Source organism: Myotis yumanensis, unplaced genomic scaffold (assembly GCF_028538775.1).
Source record: "Myotis yumanensis isolate MYYU_CA2020_CCGP unplaced genomic scaffold, mMyoYum1.0.hap1 SCAF_4, whole genome shotgun sequence".
NCBI classification, from domain to species: domain Eukaryota; kingdom Metazoa; phylum Chordata; class Mammalia; order Chiroptera; family Vespertilionidae; genus Myotis; species Myotis yumanensis.
In genome coordinates this window covers 110,512,465-110,535,162 of record NW_027223755.1, presented here as the reverse complement: position 1 = coordinate 110,535,162, position 22,698 = coordinate 110,512,465, and the positions used below count along the sequence as shown (strand labels likewise).

Genomic DNA, 22,698 nt, shown 5'->3' with positions numbered 1-22,698 from the left:
CTCCAGTGCGCTGAGTAAAGTGAGACTTTGCTGGTCAATTCCCCAGGCATCTAGGATCCTGCCAGTGGCCCGGATGGTAGAAGACATGGCCTGTAGAGGGCCGGGCCTGCTGACAGTTGAGGTAATCCGCATGGAGATTGCTGATGAGGATTCTGGCTAATTAGTTGTGGAATTTTTAAAAACGAGCAGCTGTGCTGGGTAATGCATTTTACTTCCCACGCCCTGGGAGAAGCTGTGTGCTTACCATCCTGGCTGAACACCAGCAGCGTGTTGTACAAGACGCGGCTCTCCTGGTTGTGTCCCAGCAAGGGCCACTGCGTTCGCTCCAGCCCCAGGCAGGCAGCTCTGAGCTCCGTCGTCATCACGGGGCTCAGCAGCGCCTACTGTGCGCCAGCCCGCACTGGCCAGGTCCACGCTTCATCTCATGCTTCCCACGTTCTGAAAGCACGTGTGTTGTCTCCCTTGAACGCAGAAACGGAGGCTCAGAAACAGGGTAGTGACTTCCCCGAAGCTACACTGGTGACAACACAGGCTTCAAACTTAGATGTGTCAGGCCCCAAAGCCTGTGTTTTTCCCTCTCCGCACCCTCATTTAGACAAAAAATGCACCTGACAAACGAAGTCCGGGGATCTAATGTGCTGTTTAAGGCCTTGTTGATTTTTGTCCGGAAGATCTAGCCAGTGAAGTCAGTGGGTGTTAAAGTCCCCTGCTATGATTGTATTGCTGGCCATCTCTCCCTTACAGTCCTCCAGAAGTTTGTGTTCTTTATATATTTAGGTGCTCCTGTATTGGGTGCATATATGTTTACCAGGGTTATGTCCTCTTGTTGGACCGACCCCTTTAGTATTATGTAGTGACCTGCATTGTCTCGTGATGGCCTTTGCTTTGAAGTCTATTTTGTCAGATATGAGTATTGCTACCCCAGCTTTTTTTCTTTTCCATTTGCCTGAAAAAATTTTCCGTCCCTTCACTCTCACCCTGTGTGAGTCTTTTGTTCTGAGGTGGGTCTTGTAGACAGCATATATCTGGGCGATACCCTAAGAGGATATACAGAAGGCCAAGAGACATATGAAAACATGCTTAGTCACTAATCATACAAGAGATGCAAATCAAAACAACAATGAGGTACCATCACACACCTGTCAGAATGGCTATGGAGGATGCAGAGAAAAAGGAACCCTTGTGCACTGCTGGTGGGATGCAGACTGTGCAGCCACTTGGAAGACAGTAGGGAGTTTCCTCAAAACATTAAAAAGGGAACTGCCATTCAACCCAGTGACCTCACTTCTATGAGTATAACCTAAGAAATCAGAAACACCCATCAGAAAGGATATATACACCCCTATGTTCATAGCAGTGTTACTTACAATAGCTAAGATCTGGAAACAGCCCAAGTGCCCATCAGTAGATGAATGGACTAAAAAACAGTGGTACATCTACACGATGGAATACTATGCAGCTGTAAAAAGGGATGTTTTACCCCTTGAGATGGCATGGAGAGACCTGGAGAGCATCATGCTAAGTGAAATAGTCAGGCAGAGAAAGACAAGTATCACACGATCTCACTCATATGTGGAATCTAATGAACAAAATGAACTGACAAACAAAATAGAGACATGGAAGCGTGCAATAGACTGTTGAATCTCAGAGAGAAGTGGGGAGATGCGGTAAAAGGTTAACCAAAGAATTTATATACCTGTACTAGTATACATAACCCATGGACACAGACAATAGTGCTACAAAGGCCTGAGGAGGGGGCGAGGCAGGGAGGAGGGGGTCAATGGGGAAAAACGGGGGCTGGGGGAGACACCTCTGATTCTTTCAACAATAAAGACAATTTTAAAATAAGTAAATAAAAGGAGTCCAGGGACACCAAAAGGCTCTGCAGTGGACAGCGAGCTTCCCCCGCCGCCCCGGCTCCTGTGCTAGGCTCACCCCGGGTCCTTCCGCGTGTCCACGGAGTTCTGTGTGTCCCCCTGTTTCTTCTCTGAAAGATACAGGTTGTTTGGCTGCAGGGGCCCTGGATCTGCACTGAGGTTTCCTATTGGGATGCGTAAGTGCCTTAGCAGCAAAGCGGGAAGGGCTTTGCGGGCTACCGGGAAGCCCAGGCTGCTCCACACCTGCAGGAAAAGCCACCACGCGCGCAGGGGGCAGCGTGGGCTTGCAGGTGTGCGTACACGCAACAGAGTTTATTCTTATATTAGAATCTGTTAGTTATTGTGTTACTTTCCACAGGCACAACTGTGACCCACTTTTGCCCTGTATTGTAGGGAGAGCGAGGAGATACTACAATAGCAGGGGCAGCTTCCCTTTGCCGTCGAGCACAGGCACACTTGCACCCACACGGAGACCAGTCAGTGTGCTGCAGAGTATTCTCTGCCTGCAGAGTATTTTCTGTTCACACTTTAAGTGAATAATACTCTGTGGAGCATCCTTTTACTATATATATATACATATATATATATATATATATAAAACTTTCTGCAAATATCCTAACATTTTGACACGATAAACTGAAACTTATTAGCAACGCATGCATTGTATGAGTGTGTGTGCCCTGTGCCATGGAGAGTGTGTGCCTGTGCCATGGAGGGTGTGTGCCCTGTGCCATGGAGGGCGTGTGCCCTGTGCCATGGAGGGTGTGTGCCCTGTGCCATGGAGAACAAGACTGATGGCCTCGTGAGAGGCCAGAATGGTCTCTTATTGGGTTTATTTTGTGTTTCTTTGAAATGTAGTGAATGTGGACGTGTTGACAATTTTATATCTTCTTTCAGGAATTATGTCTTTTCTTCAGTTTTCTATTGGTGTGTTTTTCTTATTGATTTGTAAATCTTTACTTATTAAAGATATTAAATAGGCTATTGTATATGGAACCGAGCTGTGGGGTTTTAGCATTTTACTTCCCAAACTTTCAAATGTTTGTGTGGTCACATGTGAGTCTTTGCTCCCCTCCTTTGGCATCATGGTCACAAAACCTCCCAGTTCTCAAGAGTGCACACACCTGTCCTCACACCTCAATCTCTACCTCGCTGTGTTCTCAACACTGAAAGGCATCTTTTCAGCTGCATTGATCCTGGCGTGGGTGGGACTGAGGAGCCGGCTCCATTCCTCCCAGCTGACTCGCTGATTGCCCAATAATGTCCCCATACCCATAGTCTCCCAGCTGATTGAAATGCCACCTTTATTATGTGTGTATTGATAGTTGTGCTTTTTTCTGGTTTCATATTCTGTTTTATTAATCCACTTGCCTATTCCTGTTTAAACTACTACATTGCACTTTCTTGCCCAGGACTCTTCCTTCTAACACAATCTTATCTTTAATTTATACATCCCAAAGAAACTTTATCATTGTAATGTCAAATTCAATTTTCAAATCCTCGTGGGATTGAACTGGAATTACATTTGATTTATAGATTAATTCAAGGAGAATGGATGTCTTTCTAATATTATGACACTTTCCATCCCCCATTTATTAAAGTTTTAATTGAACTGTCCATAAATTATAGAACAACGTTAAATATTAATCGTGTTCGCAAGCATCTTTGTCTGGGTGAACTTGAACGAGACTCCACCCGGAGGTGACCGCTCAGGCGCTGCAGCCAAACCAGCCGCTTCCGTCCTGGCTCCTGGCAGGTCTTTGGGCTTCTGGGCCGCTGGGCCTCTGGGCCACTGGGCGGGTTACTTTTGTGCCAAAACTCCTCCATGGAGGGTGAGACAAGCACAATCACCTGCCTGGTGCCAGCTGCGGCCATGAGGCTCCCACGGGCTCTGAAGGTTGCTGCTTTAATTAGCACTGGATGGTGAACTGACGGGAGCCTTTTCGGAATCTGTGGAGAATGATCGTTTTTCCTGTGCTGAACGATCTATGGAATACTATAGATACTATAGTTTGAGAAACTATAGTATCTGTTCTGTGCTGAACGATGATCCTGTATTGGATGCGATGAAGTGGGTTTCAGTGGGACCTGCAGCTTTTCATGCACTGCGCTTTGGTGGATGTCACTCGTAGTCTTGACGGGTCAGTTTCCTTGTGAGGAATCGCCCCGTGCCGGCTGGAGGCGGATACGCCTGCCCGCCCTGGCCCGCCCTGGCCCGCGTCTGCAGGTGTCCTGCCCCCTGGCTCCTGGCTGCCAGGAGCAGCCGTGGCAGCCCTGCGATCTAGCTGCTCTTTCTGGAGACCTCGGCCACTAGCTTCTGCCTGCACCTCTCTCCCCGCCGGGTCCCTGGCGCTGCAGCTCCAGGGCTGCAGGAACATTCCGCGGCAGGAATCCACTTTCTTCTCATTAGTGTCACCCCTGCTCCCCGCAGCCCAGGAATCAGCGTTCCAAGGCCAACACGCTTCATGTGTCACCTCCCTTCTCCCAAAACACGCCTCCATGTGGCGCCTGCCACCGCGCTTCACACTTTCTCTCGGTACTTTGAGCACTTTTTGTCCGTCGATTGAGGGCTGGCCCCCGTGGGAGTGCAGTGAACACCGCCAGCCCTGTCCTGGGAAGCCTGCCTCCACTGGCCCTGTCGGTCCCCGCGCTCACTGTGTCCCATGGAGGGTCTCTCGCTTGCCCTCTGCTTCTCCGAGTGCAGGGTGCGGCACCTCCAGGCCTGTAAACACAGATGTGACTGGTTTTATGTTAGAATGAGAAATTTTTATTGATGGCGCTTGGCCTATTTCCAATCATTTTTAATATTAACACAATCAGCCCCACTTTTTCTACAGTTTTTTACTATTTTTTTCATACTTTCTTTTCCCTGTCTCTCTTGTTACATGAGCTGCAATTTTTGTGCTTTTTTGTTTTCCAGTGTTTTGGAAGGTACGTGTCGTGCTTTTAATTCTTAATGTGATGTTTCTCTGGTAGAGGAAATGCGTCCCTTTTGGCAAAAAATCTCATGGACTTCCCTCTGCCCCTTCCCTCCCTTGTTTCTCAGCTGCCGACCTGTCTTTGTTAAGTCAGTCTGGGAGTCTGGATTTAATTGATCAAATTATTGATTTTTTCAACTTCATTGAGGTGCAAATTATCAGTTTTTTATCCTCTTTTTACAGGAAAGTTTCGATGTGAGAACTAAGTGTATGAGGTATCAGACTCGGCTTCCTCCGATCCGTCACTACCCTGTTACGCATAGCGAGCTCCTTTCTGAGCCCTGCCGCCCTCTCTCCGTCCTCGCGTTTACTTTGCAGGGACGCTGTGCGAGTGCTTGCGAGCTGTGGCGTGGCCTGTAATGCTTTGCTTTTATTTTCACAAGCAAGTCAGCTAAGTGCTAAATATCAGAAGTCACAAACTCCTCTCCAAAACTCTACGGATAATCTGCATTTTTTTCTAGCATTTAGTTATGCTACAAAGTCCTCATCTGGCGTGTATTTGTAGAAAATAATATTTTGTTTGTTTTATCCATCCTGGTACCTATATAATAGAACATTTTACAGAACTTCTGCATTTCATGTATAATAGACAATGTTTGCCTGGTGCGTGTTGGTAGAGATAGACGATGGGTGGACAGATGGGTAGGTGGATGGGTTCGAGGATGTGGGTTTTATTTTGTTCAGACTAAGCTGGCTTCTTTATCTCTGGAAATTTCTTTTTAATGAAATCTTTGCCAATAACTCTATCCAATTGGTCTCAGGTTTCTTCTTCAATAACACTGCACACTGCACGCTGCCTGTGGCCACTCTGTCCTCCACATCACCTTCTCTGCCCTCAGTCAATCTCAGAGACTTTCACGTGAGAAGCTCAAGATCAGGCTCCGGTTTTTCTGATTGTTATTTTCTACATCACGGGCTCCTCTCTGCACTGCCCTCAGGGTAGTCTGCTGACGCACTTACAGATTCTCTGCAGCAGCGTCCGACCTCATCCACACCTGCTGTGTCTCCTCCTGTTGTCGGTGCACCTGTTGTCTGCTCGGCCCCTGAGCTGCTGCTCATTGGCCCCTCTGTTGTTTCTCTGTTGCTTTATCTGCTCTCTTCCTCCTTCACCCCAAGTTGTAAGTGTGTGTTTATTTATTTGCTCATGGTGTCCTCTCCCATAGAGAGGCTCTATGAGGGCGAGTGCTCATCTACTCTATTTAGAGACACGACTTCAGCCCTGGCACAGTGACTGGCAAGCAGTGGGTGGTCAGTCAGTGTTGGCTGGATGCATGCCTGTCCACGTGCTCTGGCTTGGATTCCCTTCGGCTGCACCCACACTGTTTGGAGCCAGAGGTTCCCAAACTTTCATCACCGAAGTATCGCCTTTTTACCACATTCACGTGCCATAGGCACCATTATATACTAGACATTTGTCTTTAGAGCAGGTCACATCCTAAGCAACAAAACCTGCAAATAAAGGTGATGTCCTCGTTCCAGTTTCTAAAATGCATCCAAATGAACACGTAGCTGGAAAACGTGTGAATTTCATCCACGAGTCACTGCACAGCACACGCGCCACGGGGCCGCACCTGGGAGACGGTTCAGAAGAGCTGGGGCGGCGGCGTCTCCCGGAGGAGCCCCGGTCCGCCAGTGTAAGGCTCCGGCTCCTCCCCCGTCAGTCCTTTGGGAGCCGAGTCATGCCTTTTGGGCCACCCTGAGGGGATGGCAGTGACAAGGACTGAAGATGGCAGAGTCAGCAAGGAAGACACCATTCCTCCTGATGGGGTGCGGAGACTACCAGGCGAGAGCCACTGGCATGAACAGATATGCAAGACAAGTACAGATTGTGCTTAGAGCTATGGGAACTCACCCGCGGGGCTTAGAGAGTGACATTCGAGTGGTGACATTTGAAGAGACTGAGGATGAGAGGGACTGAGCTGTGGGAAGAGTCTGGGGAAAGATTTCAGGCAGAGACGGGCAAAGGCCTGAAGACAAAAAGGACAGGGCTGGAGGGCTCAAGAGTGTCCACTCATCTTGCCGGAGTCCTGGATGCCTTCCAGGGCTGAAACACAGAGCTGGGCCATCCCACGTCACAGCCCCGACAGGAGTCCAGGTGTGCAGGGGTAGTGGGCCTTGGACCTGAAGAAATATTGTTACTCAACAGCCATGCATGCAGCCTTGGCGGCCTGGGTGGTGTGTGAGCAGCTGACTTCCCAGTGTTTTGCCCAGCAGCGCTGCCCACTGCTCTCCTTGCTCCCTGCATGGTCAGCCGCCCCTGCTAACCCTTTGCACCCATGGAGTGTAACATATCCTGATGCACTTGCACCTGTGGGAGACACAAGGAAAGGACTCCTGTCTGTGGCTAATTTCTCCCAGGAGGCAACAGCTGCACTTGGGTCACCTCCCACTAGGGGGCACTTACTCAGAGCTGCTTCCCAGGGCATGGGTGGCAGGCAGATGCGATAAACTGAGGAGGAATGTGAGGAGAGGAAGTGGAGCCTTTGAGCTTTATTTCAAGAACTTTGCAAAGAAAAGGAGGCATATAGGGCTGTAGCACAAGAGGGTGAAAGGACCTCAACTGCACAGCATGCTAACTGTCGTCAATGACACTATATTATACCAGAGGCCCGGTGCACAAAATCCGTGCACTCAGGGGGGTCCCTCAGCCTGGCCTTTGCCCTCTTGCAGTCTGGGAGCCCTTGGGGGATGTCATGGGGAGCGGGCCTAAGCCATCAGTCGGACATCCTTAGCACTGCTGCAGAGGCAGGAGAGGCTCCTGTCACCACCGCTGCACTCACCAGCCATGAGCCTGGCTTCTGGCTGAGCAGTGCTCTGCCTGTGGGAGCGCACTGACCACCAGGGGGCAGCTCCTGTGTTGAGTGTCTGCCGCCTGGTGACCTGTCATTCTGCCATTGGGTCGGTTTACATATTAGCCTTTTATTATATAGGCTATTTGAAAGTTCTGATCACAAGGGAAAAAATGTAACTGTGTAGTGATGGATGTTACCTCCACTTATAATGGTGATTATTTTGCAATATATCCAAATATCAAATCACGCTACATACCTGAAACTACGGTTATATGTCAATTCTTAGTAAATAGGTAAATAAACTAAAAAGAGAAACTAAATTACGTTGAGAAAGGGGAACCCATGAGTGGCTGGTACGGTGCTTACTGCTCGCCTGGGACTCACAGGTTTGCCAGCTCGGATCGCAGGCAGCCAGTGGAGTCTGCATGAGCGTCATCCATGCGTGCAGTGAGGAAGCTGCTACGGAAGCTACAAGCCAGGGAATGGAGAAGCTGGACTCAAATCTGGCTTTTCTGAGTTCAAATCATCCACAATTCCACTGCCCCAAGGCCTCGCTTCTCTAGGTGTGGTCCATGGACCAGCAGATCAGCCTCCGGGTGAGCTTGTGAGGCGGGCAGAACCTGCGTTTCAAACAGCCCAGGCCTTGGAGTGCTGTCCAGTGTGAAGGGTGACACACTGCGGGGCCGCTCCGAGGAAGCAAGGCAGGCTTACGTGTGTGGCGGGGGGGGGGGGGGGGGGGGGGGGTGGGGGGGGAGGCGGGGAGTGAGCCTGTTACCCCCAGAAGATGTCCTGTAGGTCCCACGTCAGGCCGGGGTGGCTGCAGGGGGTGCCTGAGAAACGGAGGCCCAGTTGCCTGGAAATTTATTAGCTGTACGTGCAGCAGCAAAAACCACTCGCTCCACACCCACGGCCGCCTCTCCTACCTCCCCTCTGAGCCCAGCTTTCTGAGAAAGGAGCTGTGTCCATCTCCCACACCGTGGCCTCCCACCCACACCGCAGCCCCCGAGACGTGGTTCGTCCCCCTCACTCCACACAGTGTTCCCATGCAGCCTGTCTTCTCCCCAATGTCAGTGGAGACTTCTAAACATGGTTTTTCATCAGCTCGTGTTTTTAAACTATAAAGGATACATGCTCATGGCGCGGGGGGGGGGGGGGGGGGGGGGCTGGGGGGCGGGAATCTATTGAGTGCAGGTGGAATTCAGCCCCACTCCGCCCTGCAGTCCACCAGGCCCCCGAGGCCACCCCCAGCGGTGAGCACGGGTGCAGTGCGCTGTGCCTCTGGTGAGAGGGGTTTGTGCACGTCGGGACTAGCACGTGTGTATGTATTTTGTAGGCAATTGGCACTCACGGAACCCGCTGTTATGCAACTTGCTTTCTTCACTAATTACTGCATCTAGGGTTCCTTTCTGTGTCAATGTCTGTAGGTCCACCTCCTTTTTAACAGGAACAAAGTAATCTGTCTGGCCTCACGATAGTTTATTTAACCAAAGGAACAGACACGTGGGTTATTTCTGGTCTCTTTCCGCTACAAACATTGTTTCAGTAGTCAGGTTAAAGTCAGCTGCTTTAACTGATAGGAGGAATTTATAATCTGATAGATAGAGCACCTGAATTAATTTGAAAAATAATCGTATTATTTTAAATCTTAGAGCACATATACTTATGTAAATAGGGGGTTAGGTTTTTCTTAAGTTTCCTTTCCAAGGCCTGTGCAAAGCGATTGAGGAGGTGACTCAGCTGTGAATCCAGCAAACAGAACGGATAAGCAGGGTCAGACCGACCCACCAGGCATCAAAACATCATCTCATCCACATCATCTCATCCATATCATCTCCTCCCCTGGTGACTAGAGGACAATAGCTGACGTCTGCGGACCCCCAGGGCTGCGTGTGCCTGCACGCTGTTCCCAGCCTCACCCCAGCCCCTTCCCCTCTATAACCCTGTCCCCTGCACCTGCTGGGAGACAGGATTTGATGCTTGTAAGTGCCCTGTCTTCGTGGCTGACTGGCCTTCTCAATAAGCGCCTTATGTGATTCAACCCCGCCTTCATTATTGGACACAGCGACAGGCAGCCCAAGCCCGCTGGGGTCTCCCGGTAACATAACAAACTCCCAGAGAAAAGTGTATTTCTTGCTCACCATAGTTCAGGGGGTGTTTCCTGGCTGTTGGTGGTCTTCCATGCCCCTTCTGCTTTTTGTACCTGCCCACTTCCAGGGCCACAGAGGCCCCTGCATTCAGCTAGTGCCGTGGTCTTCAACCAGTGGCCACAAGAATCTTTAAAACCTGCAATACCTGACTATCTAGTTGGGGGCCCTGACCTCTTTCCCCTTAGATTGTCAAGTAAAAACATGACAACAGCCAACACAACAGTAGCTGTTTGGTATGAATGAATCAAAATTATACCTATTTTTTTTTGTCAGGTCAGCAAAAAAAATATTTTGTGTATGCCACAGAATGTGAGTAGTTTGTATGTGCCATGAGGTGGGAAAGGTTGAAAATCGCTGAGCTAGTGGACAGAAAAGATAGTGAAGATGGCACACCTGCTTTGTGAGCAACTTGGCCTGGAGGTAACAGGACTGTACTACCCACTGTCCATGGCACCAGCCAGCCACATCACCTCACCTGGATGCAGGGGTTGCTGGGAAATGTAGTCCTTGGCTACACCTCCCCATCTCTGCCACAAATGCTGCCTCACACTCAGTCTTTATGTGCCTGTACAAATAGATGTCCTGAAATGGAATTGCTGGGTTAAAGGGTACATGCATTTTACATTTGGGTAGATAATATCGAATTTCCCTCCTCAAGACTGCGTTGAGTTATGCTGCTACCAATATTGAAGAGTGAGTTCTACACACTCCTGCCAGCAATAACTGTTACAATACAGGGTGTCCCAATCAAGTATACACACTTTCACAGCTGAGAGCTCAATTTTGAAAATGAAATGTATTTCAATATACACAGCCTTTATCATTATTCAATGTGTGTGTATACATTTTTGGGACACCCTATATTTCAAAATATATTTTCCATTATTATAGGTGAATAATATTCATGGTGGGTTTTAATTTGCATTTCTTTGGTTTTAAGAGAGATGGAGTGCCTTTCATATGTTTATTCCCACTCACAGCTCTTTTTCTATTAATCTTCTCGGCATATGTTCCTAGTCCACCGGCTGTTTCTCCTTTTCTTACTGATTTGCAAGAACTTTGAAAAAATATATTTGAAATTACCCTTTGTTTCTCAGATACTTTTCCAGCTAGCCATTTTCTTTTATTTTCCTTACCATCCCAGAGACTCATGTTTGCTCTGTAATCTAACGGTTCAGTCTTTTTCTCCGTGATTTTGTCTCCTGCTTGGAAAGGCTGCCCTTGTCCCAGGACTGATTTCACATTCTCCCGTTACCTTCTACTGCGACAGTCACACTCGAATCCAGATTTTGCGACTTGCTGTGCTGCTTTGGGACTGGCTGTCGTTCTGCATGTCCCAGTTCCCAGAGCCCACAGTAGGGCCTGGGGACGGTGCCGGCCTCACTGAGTCAGCGTGAGACTGAGCAGGGTGGGTCGTGGCAGAGCCGAGCACAGCCGCTGCACAGATGTAGCTGTAGCTTGTTTCTGTCCGGGGCGCCAATGCCGTGCCTCAGCCAGCGTGGGCTGCTGTAACAAAAACGCCACAGACTGAGTGGCTTGAACGAGACCAGCTTATTTCTCACAGTCTGGAGGCTGCCAGTCCAAGACCAAAGTGCCGGCCGATTGGGTCCCTGGCGAGGCTGTCTTCCTGGTTTGCAGCCGGCTGCCTTCCTGCTGCACCTTCACATGGCAGAAGGGAGAGCTCATCGCTCTCATGTCTCTTCTTAGAAGGGCACGAAGCCCATTCCTGAGGGTTCCACCAGCATGGCTCCCCCAAATACCACCACCTGGGGGCTAGGGCAAGGACGTGATGTGCAGGAACACGAGCATTCGTCCATAGCGACCGTAGGAGTGGCTGATAGATGCTGTGTGCCCACTCTTTAAAGATATACACCATGATGATGCAATATACTACACCTTGCAAAACGACTGCCACATCAAGTTAATCAACATATTCATCACCTCACAGAGTTACCACTGTAAAGATCTAGTCTCTCAGCACCTTTCGAGTATATAGTACAGTATTCTTAATGACAGCCACTTGTACCGTACATCAGACCCCAGATATAAGATTCCTCATCTCATAACAGAGTTTGGACCCTTTGACCAGCATCTCCCCCTTTTCCCAACGCCTCAGCCCCTGGCGGCCACCATTCCACTCTCTAGCTCTGAGTGCGACACATGGATGCCACCTCTAAGTGAGATCATGTCGTATGTGTCTTCCTGGCCTGTCCGTGCAGTTAGCTGTGCCATGTCTCTGCTTACTGAGCAAGTAAGCTGACCCTTACAGCAAACTCAGGTCTCTCGGATCTACGTCCCTTGCTCACCCTGGCCCTGAGTGGCCCACTACTCCCGCCGTCTCTGTGTGCCTCCGTCATGCAGGGAGGATCCCTTTCTAGTCTCTGTCTGTCACCGGACCGGCTCCGGACAAAGCCCACCGCACAGGCAGGGGAGGAGGCAGTGGGCGCTCCAGGAGGGAACCAGCGAGCCGGGCCTGGTTCGCACAGGCAGGCCTGGGGCCACTCTGTCTTCTCACCATCACCCCCAGGGGCGTGCCGGGGGCTGGACAAACTGGCTGGACACCGCAGGGAGGGGACTCTGCCCTCACACCCCCATCAGCTCCCCTCACACGACAGGGCTGAGCAGCCTGGCCAGGTGGGGAGACCAAACGACCGGGACGCAGGCAGCTGGGCGGGTGCCCGCTGTTTCCGGGTGTTCTCTGGGAAAGCCAGCTCCCAGCTCGGGGTCCTGGGCGCCTGCCCGCACGGGGTGCAGCTCACCCTACTGCCAGAGGACGGGCCCCCACCCTGTCACCCTGTGGGAGCTGAGCACCACTGCTGCTCACACTGGAAAGGGGCCCACCCCCCGAGGTTCACATGCCGTTGACTCCCTGAGGACAGCCTACACCGGTTTATCTTTCCATCCTCAGCAAATGCGTGTTCAGTGAGCGCATACCAGGCACAGACAGGCCCTGTCAGCATGGGGGCGGGACAGTCATGATCCCCGGCCTCTGTGACCTGTACTCCAGGGCGACAATAGATGCAGGTAATGTGTGAACCAGGAGAGAGTCTGCAGTGGCACCGTGGAATCACAGGGGTGACAAATGCCTAACTCTTCCGGGAAGGGGGTCGATCGTTAAGATGCAGTCAGGAAAGGCTTCCTGGTGGAGGTGATAATGAGCTAAAAGCTGAGAGAAGTTTTGCCTAACAGGCTACAAAGGGCTCCACCCAAAACACACAATAGGTCAAAAGTCTCTTAGCATGAAAAATGCAGAATTGGGGAATTCTGAATAGTCCAGTGTGGCCAGAGCCCGGGCAGCCATGGGCCAGAGTAAGGAGACCCACATAAGTCCCGGTTAGGCCTTTCCTGTGAGCAGGAAAGGGTTATGGCTGCCGCTCAAGCTGGGACCTGGTGTTTTGCTCTGGGTCAGGGAAGTGTAAGGATGTGGGGGCTGAGGAGGACAGAGGGGCTGCACCCGCCTCAGCATGTGGGGGTGAGCAGGGTTGGTTTTCAGAACCAGTTTCTTGCAATAAAGCCTTTCCCTCCTCTCCTGCTCCTAATTGCCCCCCTGGAGACTGCTTACCCAGTTAGGAGCTAATGAGTCACTAAAGAGCTCCCAGGCAGCCAGGTCTTCCTGAACACATCCGCGGGGCGTGCAGATTTAGCAGAAAATAGGATCTTCCCGAGAATCCTGCGATCATGCTCAGGTGAGCCCACCCCGCAGGCTCCCAGGAGACCTGCCCGAGCCGGCCCCGGGCTCACAGGTGCGCAGGGCGTCCCTTGTGCGGAGGGGTGGCCACGGGAGCTGTCTCTGCCCCACTGGGTGGGTCAGAACCATCATTTCCAAGCTGACAAGGACGTAGTAGGGTGTTTTCTTTTGTTGGTGGGGCTGCAGGAAGCCTGTGATTCTCCCTCAGGAAGAAGATGGGCCGCGGGCTGTGGCATGGGGACGGGCACACGTCTCTCCTGGCACACACCATGTGCTGCTGCTTCTTTGTGCCAGACGAAGGCCTTGCCTTTGTGTTTTCCCTTCAACAGGTGTTTACTGCAGCCCTACTAAGTGCCCATCGTCTCCTTGGTGCTGAGAACACAGCCGTGTCTAAGACAGACCAACCCTATTCTCTTGGAGCTCTTCGTCTACGGCCAGGGCGGGCTGGGCAGAGAGAGACATGCAAACGGTATTTGATAGACAGTAAAGGCTACCATCGTGTTCCTGCGAGTGCACCTTACACGGCTGCACTTCCCAAGCTTCTCTGATCCTAAGAATCATGGGGGCACCGGGGGGAAGAGGGGTTAAAAATGGAGGGTCCTGGACTGCACCCCAAAGCCATTGGGCCAGAATGTACAGGGAAGGGGCCTGGGACCCTATTTCTCCAGGGCAGGCCAGGGTGATGCTCAGACAACTGTTTTAAAGGCTGAGTGGCTAAGGGAGCACTCAGTGTGCAACCCCGGTTCTTAGCTCCCTGGCCACTCGGAGCATCTGGGGAGCTTTAAAGCTGCAGGTGCTCAGGCCTCGTGTCCAGCCCGGAGGTTCTGATTTAATGAGTCTGGCGTGGGCGCCGGCACTTGCATATCTTCGAAGCCCTCCAGGTGGACCCAGTGTGCAGCTTGACTGGCCCACCACCGCCCTCCCAGCCACACGGCAGAGCGACCACAGCCCTGTCCTGAACACGAGGGGGAGCCTTGGCCAAAGGACGTGTGCAGACAGCAAGGCAGAGATGGCACAAGGCCTGTTCTTTGACATCTACTTGGCCTTATATTTGGAGCGTGGACTCCCCTCTGTGAGCCTGAGCACCGTGGCCACGGTGAGATCTGAGCAATGGCACCCTGACGCCCTCCCGGGACTGTCTGCTGAGTCCTTCCTCCGCCCAAAGTCAGAATGCCAAGAAGAGGCTGGGCGCCGTAAACGCCGCTAATCTCTGAGGACTCAGATGACCTCTCAGTGCCTTTGACACCGGGTCTCTGATCAATTGGTTGAGCGCCTATGATATGCCCGGTATTACGCTAGGAGGGCAAAAATGAGTAAGAAACACGCCCAGTCGCTGAGGATCTGTTGCTATAAATGGATGCGTAGCTAATAGGTTCCACACAGTGGGACGGGTCCTCGAAGCTGGAGGCACAGAGGACCATGACACTACACAGAAGGGCTCACAGAGCATGTGACTTCCAGTTTAGACTTGCAAAGGTGAGTCAAGGTTCCCCACAGTGAGGGAGGCGAGAAAGATGATCCTGAGGCTGAGAGGATAGAAACAAAAGCCTCAGCAAGTGCAAACCACATGGAAGAGCGAGACTTTGTGTTCAGCGTGGCGTGGGCATTGGCTGCCAGGAAATAGCTAGAGATTAATTCTGGAGAGGTAGGCACTGGCCTCGAGACCAAGTCGGAGAACTCGGACTTTATCCAAAAGAAGAATTGATAGCTGACAAGATTGCATTTGCTTTAGAAAGATCTCTCTGGTGGACACGGAAAACGGATGGATAAAAGGGAGGGGAGGGTGAAAGCATGGAGGTCAGAGAGAAAGCTCTTGTCGGAGGAGGAGATGACAAGAGCCTGAGGGGAGACCTGAAAAAATTGGGGGAGGGAAAGCCTGTGAGAATGAGAGCGATGTGAGGAGGAGTCAAGAGTGAGTAGGTTTCTCTGCTCTCCAAGTGGATTTATGGTGATGTCATCTGTAGAAACCGGCAAAGGAGAGACGTGAGCTGGGGAGGAAAATGGCAAGTTTGGTTGCCGAGGCAGGGTACCCAGTCCACAGACAGCTGGGCATCCCAGCCCAGGGCATGGGGAGGCTGGAGCTGCTGCTGCAGACACACGAGTCGGCATCTCGCCGGCGGGGGTGGGAGGCCTGGGAAGGAATGAGCTCCTCCAGGAAGATCACATGCAAGGCGAGCGGTGGGAACACCCGTGTGGGCAGGTCCAGAATGGCCTGTGAGTGTGGAGAACTGGAAAAGGGAGTGAGGGCTTCAGTGCATAACTGGATTGGACTGGTTGTTGGTTTCATTGTAATCCCAACAATATTGATGGAGCCCTTACTTGTGTCATGGACTATGGTAGACCCTGGGGACATAAATGTAGGGAAGGTGCACCCTGGCCTCGTGGAGTTTATGTTCCAGTGGGGTGAGCATAGCTCCCACAGGGAGGAAGCTGGGTAAGTTAGGTTCTTGGGTTGCAAGCAACAGCTACAACAGGGACTAACTTAAAGTAGCAAATACCTTTTTGGAAGGAGGTGTCATAACTCAGAGAATGCAGACGAAAGTGCAAGATCCAGGGCCAGAACCAAGATCGCTGCAGGGATTTGCTAAGAGAAGCTGATGCGGCGGCTTTTCCAGGCCCCTATACCTGGTGGGAAGGTTCAAACCAAACATTTCAGTCTTGATGGACCATTGTTAGTCTTTATGACACAACTTCATTCATGCACCCACCCTTGGCCCATCAAGATTTTATCCAAAGCAGGAGTGGTGGTTCCTCAAATAAAAGTCAGGGGCTCATATCAGACATAGAGAAATCGTTGCTGAGCAGGTTAAAATAACAGGTAGGAGGTAAGCCCAAAGGATGAGTGTCAGACCATCACAGTAATTTTTGCAAAACTACATAGAAAATAAAGGCGGTGGAAGCTTAAGACGTTACAGCGCGAGAGAAAAATTCAGCTGTGTGCTAGCAGCTGGAAGCAAGTAAGCAAAATTTAAACAATGACATGAAGAGGAAAAATGAGCCTTAAGGAAAAGTGTGCTCCCCGGCCCACATGTGCACGAGCAGGGAGACGCACACCCAGGCTCTGCGCGCTCCCCTCCCACAGGCTCAGCGCTCTGTGCCAGGGCCGCACAGACATACCACGTGAGGGTGTCTCCGGGGGAGAGGGAACATGTGAAGCGGACAGGTTGGCCCATGGCACGACGCCGTGCGGTGCTGTTTGCAGTCTGGTGTCTGTTTTCCCTTCGTGTTTGTGAGGGAGGGAGACACTGCAGCTGACAGGCCATTAGGAACTAGACACACGGAGCTTCGCTTCAGTTCAAAACCAGGGGGTGGCGGGATGCTCTGAAGACCCCTGGGACGGGTCAGAATTTCCCAAGGGCAACAGTGCTCATGGCGAAGTCCATCGCCCATTAGTCACATAAGCTGGGGAAATGCTGTGTCCCCACCTCTTCTCGGGAATTCTTCAGTGTTTTCAAGGGAAATCTGTTTCATGGCTTGTCAAGTCGACTTATTTGTGTTTGGGGGATTGCCTTTATATCAATACCCCACATGGAGTTGGAAAGTCCTTAAGTTTAAATGTACTCTCACATTCAGGTAATTCTGCCTACTCTTATCTTAAAGGCCAACATGTAATTACAGTGTATTCCAGGGCCATAATGTAACATAGCCAGGTGTATAAGAAAAGCTGGCCAGAAGATTCTATTCAAGTGTATGTGACTGTTAGCTAGTAACGATAGCCGATTAAGAAGTGGCCTTCTCGGTGTTAATAAATACTATGAAGACTTTCAGCTTACGCGGTTCATTATAAACACTGGGCCTGGAAGCAAAATATCAGTTGTATCTGCCTGTCTGTTGCGCAATGACTCTGAGAGTCCCCGGGGCTAGCAGGCAGGCTTGCAGGGCAGGCAGCAGAGGAAGAGACCTGAGAGTGCCGGTGGACAGGGAGCTCCTGCCTGCCTCTCCTCGGAGACCAGCCGGAGGGTGCAGGATCGGTATGGGCAATAGTTTCAGGATAGAGGAGAGGAAAGTTGAAGGTATGACGGCTTATGTCTTCCTGGTGCAGTGGGTGACTGGTTGTGTGTTAAGGGTGGGTGCTTATGGTGAGGATTTGGAACACCTACTCTGAAGAACAACAATGGGGCTGTAAAAACAAATTTACCAAATTACTGAGCAGTGCTGAGGCTCCAGTGAAGATGGAATTAGTAACCATAGGAAGGATCCAGGTGCTAGGGTCAGCAGTTTTCTCTCCTGCTGTTTGGCAACCCAGAGACAGAATCAGAGATGATGAAAGGCTGGGAGGATGCCTTATTAGGGACTGGAAGAGCAAGTGGTACAGGAAATTGATGATGACGAGGATGATGATGAGGAGGATGAAGAAGAAGAGGAAGAAGAAACTGAAATGATTGTTCATTGGGTCCAGAGAAGGTATGCAAGAAAGTGAAATCAAGAAGATCATAGATGAATTTGAAGATCGGGTATAATGAGTTTGATACTGTGGTAAATGCATAAAGAAATAAGGTTGCAGTCCATTCGTTTCCTTGGCGTTTCTTGGTGAGTAGCTATATCATCCCATGGTCTGCCTTTGTCTTCACATTGCCTTCTTCTCTGTGTGTCTCTTCTCCCCCTTCTGTTGTCTTATAAGCATATTCCTCATCGGACTTTGGGCCCACCCAAACCCAGGATGATCTCATCTCACGATCCTCAGCTTACATCTGCAAAGACTTTTTCCAAATAAGGTCCCATTCATAGGTTCTGAGCGGATACACCTTTCAGAGGGTCATCATTCAACCCACTACATTTTCCTAGAGTGGAATGTCAGAGTGAACCATTTCAGAATTAGGGCAATTCCAATGACAAGACCCAGGGAATGGCCAGGAGTAAGAAATGCTAAAAGAGAAGAAAAAATGGAGATATTTAGTCAAAGGACTCTGAAGTCAGGTCATTAAGTAGGGATGCTGATGGGGTCTGGGACGAAGAGGACTAGGAACCAGGAGTCTATATTCCAGAGGAATGAAGATGAGTGCTTTGGGGGTTGGTCAGTCATAGTGTTAGGAGTGAGAACCCTCTGTTGGAACCATCTGAGGAGCTTTAAAAATATACAACCCTGGATAGCATTAACCAGGGGTCCCAGATGGGCCCAGGCATCTGTATGTTTTTTAATCCCTTGGTGGTCTAATGTGTAGTCAGCATTAGAAAAGCTAGTTTAAGGTTAACACATGACATCCAGACAGAAGTCACGATACGGAGCCAGGGATGTCCCCTCGATCAAGGTCTGAAAGAGACACAGCTGCGGAGGAGGTCCATCACCATCTCCGAGACCCTCAGGCAGGGCCAGGAGAGTAAAGTAGGGCCACGAGAGGTGTGGCCCAGCTTCTGGAGGCCCCACTGGCCAGGGCTTCTGCGCTGCTTCAGGCTCCTCCCAGGGAGGGAATTCAGCAGGAAAAGGCATCAGAACGCTTTCTCTCTTCTCTTTTCAAAACAGAAAGTGCTAAGAATTTCTGTTTTGTTCTCAGTTAATTTAGTGATGAGGGACACTTTTATTTTACTTACTTATTTATTTCAATTACAGTTGATATTCAATATTATTTTATACAAGAGGCCTGGTGCATGAAATTCATGCACTGGGGGGTGGGGGGTTGTCCCTCAGCCCAGCCTGCACCCTCTCCAATCTGGAACCCCTTGGGCCTAAACTGGCAGTCGGACATCCCTCTCACAATCTGGGACTGCTGGCTCCCAACTGCTCACCTGCCTGCCTGATTGCTCCTAACCGCTTCTGCCTGCCAGCCTGATCACCGTCTAACCACTCCCCTGCTAGCCTGATCAATGCCTAACTGCCCCCCTGCCGACCCGGTCACTCCCAACTTGCCTCTCCTGCTGGCCTGGTCGCCCCTAACTGCCCTGCCGGCCTGGTCGCCCCCAACTGCCCTCCCCTGCTGGGCCAATCACCCCCAACTGCCCTCCCTTGCTGGCCTGGTCACCCCAACTGCCCTCTCCTGCTGGCCTGGTTGCCTCCAATTGCCCTCCCCTGCCAGCCTGGTTGTCCCTAACTGCCCTCCCCTGCCAGCCTAGTCACCCCTAACTGCCCTGCAGGCCCGATCTCCCCCAACTGCCCTCCCTTGCCAGCCTGATCACCCCAACTGCCCTCTCCTGCCAGCCTGGTTGCCCCTAACTGACATCCCCTGCAGGCCTGATCCCCCCAACTGCCCTCCCTCCTCTGCAGGCCCGGTTGTCCCCAACTGCCCTCCCCTGCTGGCCCAGTAACCGCTAATTGCCTTCCCCTGCCAGCCTGGTCACCCCTAACTGCCCTTCCCTGCAGTCCTGGTCCCCCCAACTGCCCTCCCCTGCCAGCCCAGTCACCCCTAACTGCTCTCCCCTGCAGGCCTGGTCACCCCTTACTGCCCTCCCCTGCCAGCCATCTTGTGACCACATGGGGGCGGCCATCTTGTGCAAGAGTGTGATGGTCAATTTGCATATCATCTCTTTATTATATAGGATTAGTTTCAGGTGTGCAGCATAGTGGTTAGAACTCATTTCTAAAATACTTGCTATATTTACAAAACCAGCCTTTTCCCCAAAACAGATTTTCTAACATATTTAGAGAAGTCTCTTTTGCCAGAACAATATTCGGTGCCTTCCTATGTATCTTTTGTTTGTTTGTTTGTTTGTTTGTTCTTTTCTCTTTTTTTATTGCTTAAAGTATCACAAAGGGTATTACATAATGTCTCCTTTTTTCCCCCACCCTTGACAATCTCCTGGCCTCCTTTTTTTTTTATTATTTTGTAATCCTTTCCAAGGATATTTTTCCATTGGGTTTTTTGTTTTGTTTTTAGGGAGAGTGGAAGAGAGAGGGAAATACAGAGAGAAGCAGCGATGTGAGAGAGACACGTCAATTGGTTGCCTCCTGCACGAGCTGACCAGGGCCCAGCAGGGGAGGAGCCTGCAGCTGAGGTACATGCCCTTGACTGGAATGGAACCCGCAACCCTTTGGGCCACAGGCCGATGCTCTATCCAATGAGCCAAACCGGCCAGGGTTCCTCTGTAACTTTTGAATATGTAATAACCACATTAACAATTTCAAGCAGTGTACAAGGTTATACAATAAAAGTCACTCTCTTTCATCCCTGACCCCTCCCTGCCTCTCCCCAGAATCCACTGCGTTTGTCAGTTTCCCTGGATGAAGGTGCCTGTTTTCATTTAGTGCTGTATCCTGGAAATCACTCTGCATTCGTACACATAGCTCTGCCTACTCTACTAACTGGCTGTTCCATCTCTTATTTAACCCATGCTGATGGACGCCTCCTGTCTTAAAGCAAACTGGTTAAAGACTAAAAAAATCAACAAGCGATAAAGTGAGAGCAGGTGAGCCTCAGAGGCCACAGAGGAGAGAGGTGCCCCAATAGGGAGCTGGGAGCAGGGAAATGACCCGCACCCCCACCCCATCCCCGCCCCGCAGCCTGTCTGACCTGCTGCTCTGCCCGCAGGAGCCTCATGCCCCGCACGCTGGAGAGCCAGATCACGCTGGAGAAGACACCCAGCTACTTCGTCACCCAGGAGGCCCCTCGGCGGATCTTCAACATGTCGCGGGACACCAAGCTGATCGTGGTGGTGCGCAACCCGGTGACCCGCGCCATCTCCGACTACACCCAGACGCTGTCCAAGAAGCCCGACATCCCCACCTTCGAGGGCCTGTCCTTCCGGAACCGCACGCTGGGCCTGGTGGACATGTCCTGGAACGCCATCCGCATCGGCCTGTACGCGCTGCACCTGGAGGGCTGGCTGCGCTACTTCCCCCGCGCGCAGATCCACTTCGTGAGCGGCGAGCGGCTCATCACCGACCCCGCGGGCGAGATGGGGCGGGTGCAGGACTTCCTGGGCATCCGCAGGTTCCTCACCGACAAGCACTTCTACTTCAACAAGACCAAGGGCTTCCCCTGCCTGAGAAGGACGGAGGCCAGCCTCCTGCCGCGGTGTCTGGGCAAGTCCAAGGGCAGGGCTCACGTGCAGATCGACCCCGAGGTCATAGACCAGCTGCGGGAGTTTTATAGACCTCACAACATTAAGTTCTATGAGACGGTCGGGCAGGACTTCCGGTGGGAATAGGCCTCCGACAGGCCAGGCCTCTGTGGGTCTGTGCCACGGGTTTGTTCTGGGGGCCTGTGACCCCCTCCCCCAGCAGAGCCGGGCTCCAGCGCCTTCCCCAGCTGGGACTCCATCATCCTGGAACCAGGGAGCCCAGTCCGGGCGAAGGGTCGGGGGCCCTGCCGCTAGCTCTCCCCGGTCTGCCCAGGCCACACTGACCTGCTTCTGGCACGTCCAGCCAATTCTGAATCCGAATCATTGCCCTCCGGCCCGTAGGCTGCCTCGGGAAGCTGCTTTAGGAAGCGTGGATCTTCCCGTTCTGCTCGCTGTTCCCCGTGGTGATGGCTCTGTTGCTGTGAGCACAGCGGTCTGTCCTTGTCACTGTCCCCCCCAGAGTGAGCTTGCTAATTCCGCGTGTCATGTATTTCCCTCTGAGCTTTCCTCTCCCTGGCTGGCGGCATGGGGCACCGTCCTCGTCCTCCCGCCCTTAGCAGCTCATCAAGAGACACAGAGTGGACGCGCCCCCTGGCCACTGCGAGGAGACGGACCCTCTGATGAGGGAATAAACCGGAGCTTTCTAAGGCTGAGGCCTCAGCCCTGCTCGAAGGTGGCAGTCTTCGAAGAACGCTTGGTGACTCTCCCTGCTCCCTGTGGACAAAAGCACATAATTCTGCTGTTACGGGTACTTGCCTCACGCGAGCTTTCGTGTTCAGCATGCAACAGAACATGCTTGTCCATGTGAAATAAACACGGCTCCCTTGTGTCCTGAACACTGGCTCTTCTCTGGGTAGGAGCACAACTCATTCATTCAGGGCCGCCCTCCAGGCAGGGCGGGCTGGTCAGGGGCGGGCTGGGAGGGAGGGAGCGGTGCAGGAGGAGACAGGAAAGGAAGTCCTTGCTGGCGGAGCTGGGGCAGAAACGTCACTCAGGTCTGCAGGGCCATGTTGCTGAAGCAGAAGTCTGGCTGTACCGCTCTGCTGAAGCTGTGCATCTCAAGTGCCAAACTAGGGGCCCAGGGGCGGAGAGGACACCAGACATGCATTTGCTAGGCCAGCGTGATATTTGAAATAATTTCTAACATTTAAAAGTTGGGAGGGTTCATGTAAAAATACGGGTGTCGGATTTATTTTTAATGGAAGCTTGGCTACACAGAGCCTG

The 22,698-nt window shown here is 51.6% G+C and overlaps 1 protein-coding gene across 1 annotated transcript in view; it reads left to right on the top strand.

Moving 5' to 3' along the window:
* The window catches only part of HS3ST2 (heparan sulfate-glucosamine 3-sulfotransferase 2), an 82,358-nt gene extending 60,048 nt beyond the window's left edge, over nt 1-22,310 (top strand). Inside the window, exon 2 of the mRNA XM_070411673.1 lies at nt 20,943-22,310. Within this exon, the coding sequence (XP_070267774.1) occupies nt 20,943-21,561 (619 nt within the window). The 3' untranslated portion in view covers nt 21,562-22,310. The remainder of the gene's footprint in view (nt 1-20,942) is intronic.
* The last annotated feature ends 388 nt before the right edge of the window (nt 22,311-22,698 follow it).